General features: G+C 44.7%; 1 protein-coding gene across 1 annotated transcript in view; it reads left to right on the top strand.

Moving 5' to 3' along the window:
* The window catches only part of SF3A3 (splicing factor 3a, subunit 3, 60kDa), a 47,521-nt gene that overhangs the window by 15,821 nt on the left and 25,631 nt on the right, over positions 1 to 6,069 (top strand). Inside the window, exons 9-13 of the mRNA XM_011969515.1 lie at positions 230 to 368; positions 1,445 to 1,513; positions 1,922 to 1,989; positions 2,153 to 2,260; positions 4,015 to 4,084. Of these exons, the coding sequence (XP_011824905.1) occupies positions 230 to 368; positions 1,445 to 1,513; positions 1,922 to 1,989; positions 2,153 to 2,260; positions 4,015 to 4,084 (454 nt within the window). The remainder of the gene's footprint in view (positions 1 to 229; positions 369 to 1,444; positions 1,514 to 1,921; positions 1,990 to 2,152; positions 2,261 to 4,014; positions 4,085 to 6,069) is intronic.

Raw genomic sequence — 6,069 nt, 5'->3', positions numbered from 1 at the left:
CTGAGGCAGGAAAATCACTTGAACCCGGGAGGCGGAGGTTGTGGTGAGCTGAGATCGTGCCATTGCACTCCAGCCTGGGCAAGAAGAACGAAAGTCCGTTTCAAAAAAAAAAAAGGATTAAAAAGATAGCATTACTAGAATTATAAGTACTATATATTCTACAGGGAATAACAAGATAGCAAAAATAGAAACCCTTTTTGCTTTCTCTGCATTGTATGTTCCTCTGTAGATACCTAGAGATGCTGCTCGAGTACCTTCAGGATTACACAGATAGAGTGAAGCCTCTCCAAGATCAGAATGAACTTTTTGGGAAGATTCAGGCTGAGTTTGAGAAGAAATGGGAGAATGGAACCTTTCCTGGATGGCCGGTGAGCTTCAGTGGGGTGTGAATGGTGGACATGCCAAGGAATTGAAGTAATTATTTTCCTTTATCTTGAGCTTCCACTTTAGGGCATTAGGTATCAATTCCTTGGTATCACTTGTGACAATGAGGTATTCCCTGCCAAGTATGCTATGTTTTTTTGTTTGTTTGTTTTTCTTTTTCTTTTTTTTTTTGGAGACGGAGTTTCACTCTTGTTGCCCAGGCTGGAGTACAATGGCAGGATCTCGGCTCACCTCAACCTCCACCTCCTGGGTTCAAGTGATTCTCCTGCCTCAGCCTCTCGAGTAGCTGGTATTACAGGCACCCACCACCACACCCAGCTAATTTTGTGTTTTTAGTGGAGACGGGGTTTCTCCGTGTTTGTCAGACTGGTCTCAAACTCCTGAGCTCAGGTGATCTGCCCACCTCAGCCTCCCAAAGTGCTGGGATTACAGGCATGAGCCACCGCACCCGGCCGTATGTGAGGTTTTTTTGTGTGTATTTTGGAGCAAGACTGTCAGGGTCCACTTGCCTTTGACTGTGCCCAGATTTTCACCAATCACATCATTACTGTTATGTGGTTCCTGCCGACCAAGAGCTTTTCAGATCATATGTTAGGAATCTACATTCTCACTTCTGGGGATAAACATGGGTTTTTCCTGAACTCTCCAGGGAGAGAATGTGGACCAACCTTACCTTCATCCTAAACCTGGTGGGTTGGTTGTTTGTTTTGTTTTGCTTTGTTTTGTTTTTTGGGAGACAAAGTCTCCATCTGGCTTCTAGTCTGGAGTGTAGTGGCATGATCATACCTCACTGCTGCAGCCTGAACTTCCTGGGCTCAAGAGATCTTCCTGCCTTGGACTGCTGAGTAGCTGGAACCACAGGCACATGCCACCATGCCCAGCTAATTCATGTGTTTTTTTTGTAGAGATGGGATTTCACCATGTTGCTCTGACTGGTCTCTAACTCCTGAACTCAAGCAATTCACCCATCTAGACCTCCCAAAGTGCTGAGATTACAGGTGTGAGCCACCACGCCTGGCCTAAACCTGGATCCTAATAAATACCATATTGTTCTTTCCAGAAAGAGACAAGCAGTGCTCTGACTCATGCTGGAGCCCATCTTGACCTCTCTGCATTCTCCTCCTGGGAGGTATGTTTCCTTCAGCAGTAGTACTGTTCTTCCTGTCTATTTTTCTATCTTTAAAGACTGCTCTGCTGTCTTTAATACCATGGTTGTGTTGTGATAAGGCACTATTTCTTGGGATCAAGCATCTACAAAGAAAGTAGCAAAGTAAAAAGAAAAAAATTACTACTTGGGAAACTGAAATAATCATTCTAACTACATTAAGCTGTAGTAAAGTAAATGGAACACTACCAGTATGGTTAAGTCTGAAGTAATTACAGATTCAGTCCTCTGGAGAGTTTAGACTTACTGTCAGATTGGCTATGAAATGTGTGGTCCTGCCACAGCCTCAGGAACACCCACCCTCTGGCCTGCATTTGGGGTTTCCCAAAAATCTGTTAATGTAATATTGTAATTTTTCTCTTCTTTGTACAGGAGTTGGCCTCTCTGGGTTTGGACAGATTGAAATCTGCTCTCTTAGCTTTAGGCTTGAAATGTGGCGGGTAAGGAATGGTTTTTCTATCAAAACTATTCAATTTGCTGTGTGTTTGCACAGTCTTCTAAGCGGCTCTGATTCCATTTTTTTTCTGTTGCTCCACACTGCAAAAACAAGCGAGCCTCTGTGGTAAAGTAACCCTGAAATCCTTTGCCATCCTGTCTCCTTAGGACCCTAGAAGAGCGAGCCCAGAGACTCTTCAGCACCAAAGGAAAGTCCCTGGAGTCACTTGATACCTCTTTGTTTGCCAAAAATCCCAAGTCAAAGGGCACCAAGCGGTGAGTGGCTGGGGTAGCACTGCTGCTTGTGGCTTTTAAGTGTTATTCCCATGCAGAATTTTTAACCACAGTAGAGACTTTAAAGCCTGCTTTATCCCCGTTATTGGTCGACAGAGATCCAGTCTGCTCTTTCTCTTTGCTAATAGAGAATACTATCACTGTTAATATGAACAAAGGACTGTCTGTATTCATCTGATTGAGAGCACGTCAGGTTTCTAAGTTTGAAACCGTGTTCTTGGCACCTTTAATAGGTTATAGAGGCTAAAAGGCTAAATAGGTTCAAGAACTATTTTTCTAAGCTTATTTTTGGTAAAGTTGAATCTAATTCTTGAGCTACATACTTAGACAAGGTATTTTCCTTTCTTTTCTTTTTTTTTTTTTGAGACGGAGTCTCACTCTGTCGCCCAGGCTGGAGTGCAGTGGTGCAATCTCAGCTTACTGGCTGGAACCTCCACCTCCTGGGTTCAAAGGATTTTCCTGCCTCAGCCTCCTGAGTAGCTAGGACTACAGGCACACACCACCACACATGGCTGATTTTTTGTATTGTTAGTAGAGATGGGGGTTCATCATGTTGGCCAGGCTGGTCTGCAGCTCCTGAGCTTAAGTGATCCACCCGCCTTGGCCTCCCAAAGTGCTGGGATTATAGGTGTGAGCCACTGCGCCTGACCCAGGGTGGTGTTTTTTTTTTTTTCTTTTTTGAGATGGAGTCTCGCTCTGTTGCCCAGGCTGGAGTGCAGTGGCACAATCTCGGCTCACTGCAACCTCTGCCTTCTGGGTTCAAGCGATTCTCTTGCCTCAGCCTCCCGAGTAGCTGGGATTACAGATACGCAACACCACACTGGCTAATTTTTGTGTGTTTTTTGTTTTTTTGTTTGAGACAGAGTCTTGCTTTGTTGCCCAGGTTGGAGTGCAGTGGCACAATCTCAGCTCGCTGCAACCTCCACCTCTCTGGTTCAGGCGATTCTCTTGCCTCACTCTTCCAAGTAGGTGGGATTACCAGCGTGCGCCACCATGCCTGGCTAGTTTTTGTATTTTTAGTAGAGACGGGGTTTCACCATGTTGGCCAGGCTGGTCATGAACTCCTGACCTCAAGTGATCCACCCGCCTCAGCCTCCCAAAGTGGTGGGATTACAGGCGTGAGCCACCGCGCCTAGCTAATTTTTGTATTTTTAGTAGAGAGGGTTTCACCGTGTTGATGAGGCTAGTCACAAACTCCCAACCTCAAGTGATCGCCAGCCTCATCCTCCCAAAATGCTGGGATTACAGGCATGAGCCACCGTGTCTGGCCCAGCATTTTCTTAGTGTACTTTTTTTTCTAATTCTCACAACAACCCAGAAAATTAGTTGTTATCCTGAGTTTTTGCAGATAAGGACTCAGAAAAGTTATGGAATGTGTCCACTCTCATAGTTCTAAGTAGCAGAGTCAGGATTTGGGCCTAGGTCTACCTGCTGCAGAGCTTGCTCTTACATACCACATTTCCTTTGTAGATTATAATGATGGCAGTGTAAGCAGTCTTGATATGTCCTTCATCTTCTAGGTGAGGTCATAGAGGAAGCCTCCATGCATTCTGAGAAATAGCCTCAGTGTTTGTCTATAGAGTCCTGAGATGAACAGAGCATTTGCTTTCATAGCATAGTATTTCTCATGTGCTTATAATTTTTAATGCAGTTGTGCAATAAATGTTCCCAGATATAGGGAACAAAGCAATGGATGAGAGAATCCTTGAGTGATACAGCTTGTTTCTTTTTCTCAGAGACACTGAGAGGAACAAAGACATTGCTTTTCTAGAAGCCCAGATCTATGAATATGTAGAGATTCTTGGGGTAAGTGACTGACTGCTGAAAGTGGAAAATGGTATAAAGCACAGGAGTTAAAGGGAGAGGAACTCACGGAAGATATTTTTTTCATTAGGTTCAAAAGAGGAGTGGATAGCTGATAAACTAGTATGGCACAAAATAGAGGTCAGGGTATGAGGCTCTTCAGTAAGTTCCTATTCTGTTGTTAGACGATACTTCCAAAATTGTCCAATTCCCATAAAGCCAGGCATGGAGAATAGAGTCCCCTCGCAATATAATATCCAGAATAGTGCAGATTCTGTGCCTGAGCTTCAGAAAATACTCAGGGGTAGCCCACAAAGCAGACACTCAGAAGGGCAAGTAACAAAGGCTACTCAAAGCAGCCTTTCAGTTATGACTTATAAAAAGGCATTTTCGTAAGTCAACTTACGTGTTCATAAGATTGTGAGAAAATTAGTAGGGCTAGAATATTAATAGTACAAAGCTGGCAGTGAATGTTCTCCTTGAATATTTTAGGAAGAACTGAAGTGTGGGTTGGGGTAGAGAAAGGCCTAGCCTGACCAGTATGCTTGTCTCAGAGAGAAAGTAGGGAGAGGAGTAGGAGGAAAAGAAATCTCTTTCCAGAAAGAAAAAGTGGAAGAAATGGCAGCACTCATCCAGAGAAGATGATCAGTGTCTTTGGAGTCCTTCAGAAGACCAGCCTTTCTGATCGTGTCTGCTGTGTACAGTTTTTTTGTTTTTTGTTTTTTGGTTTTTTTTGAGACAGAGTCTTGCTCTGTCGCCCAGGCTGGCGTGCAGTGGTGCAATCCGGGCTCACTGCAACCTCCGCCTCCAGGGTTCAAGCGAGTCTCCTCCCTCAGCCTCCTGAGTAGCTGGGACTACAGGCGTGCGCCACCATGCCCGACTAGTTTTTTGTAGTTTTAGTAGAGGCGGGGTTTCGCCATATTGGCCAGGCTGGTCTCGAACTCCTGACCTCGTGATCAGCTTGCCTCACTCAGCCTCCCAAAGTGCTGGGATTACAGGTGTGAGCCACCACACCCAGCCCGATTTTTAACTATCTCAGAGCCTTTCCTTTTACACACACTCGCATGGCCCTTTTAGTGGATGGCTCTGGGTCAGATAGCTTGTTTACATATTTTTGTTAATTGCCATGGACATTTTCATTCTGCTTCTGAGGACCATTCATATAATAGCTGTAGAACTAGTCACCTGTGATTCTGTTATGACCGCTTTCGGTAAAAGGCTAGCTAGACATTGGACATATTCTCCACTGTGACCTTGTGCTGTGCTAGTGTGTGCAGCAGGCTGAGTTGCCAGTCTTGTGAGTGGCTGGGAAGCCACTCATGCCCTTGACATGAGGTTTGTCCACTTTCTCCCTCCTTTTTTTTTGAAACAGTACCTCACTCTGTCACCCAGGCTGGAGTGCAGTGGCGGGATCTCAGCTCACTGCAACCTCCGCCTCCTGGGTTCAAGTGATTCTCGTGCCTCAGCCTCCCTGGTAGCTGGAACTACAGGTGTGTGCCACCACACCTGGCTAATTTTTGTACTTTTGGTAGAGACAGGGTTTTGTCTTGTTGGCCAGGCTGGTCTTGAATTCCTGGGCTCAAGTGATCAGCCTGCCTTGGCCTCCCAAAGTGCTGGAGCCACCAGGCCGGCCTCCATCCTTTAAGAGCATTTTGCTTTCCCTGCCAGGAGATGGCAGTATTCTCTTTGGAATTCCAACCAGTTCTAGCCAAATGCTTTCCAGAAGTTGCTCTCACTATGAACTGATAAGATTTTTGCCGTTATTATACTATTTGTTGATGTCTGTTGGTTTTTGGACATTATGCAAATTTTTTTAATACAATAGTGAATATGACACAGCCTCTTGCCCTTGAGAAACTCATTTTGTGGTTAGTGGAGACAAATAATTACAATATAATTTGATACTTACCTGAATACAGTGAGGTTGAGTCTTCTAAGTAGAAAGAGGGAGAAGAAAAAGTTTCTGGTAGAGGAAACAGGAAACACAA

Source organism: Mandrillus leucophaeus, unplaced genomic scaffold (genome assembly GCF_000951045.1).
Source record: "Mandrillus leucophaeus isolate KB7577 unplaced genomic scaffold, Mleu.le_1.0 Scaffold895, whole genome shotgun sequence".
Classification (NCBI taxonomy): domain Eukaryota; kingdom Metazoa; phylum Chordata; class Mammalia; order Primates; family Cercopithecidae; genus Mandrillus; species Mandrillus leucophaeus.
This window is presented reverse-complemented; position numbering and strand designations above follow the sequence as displayed.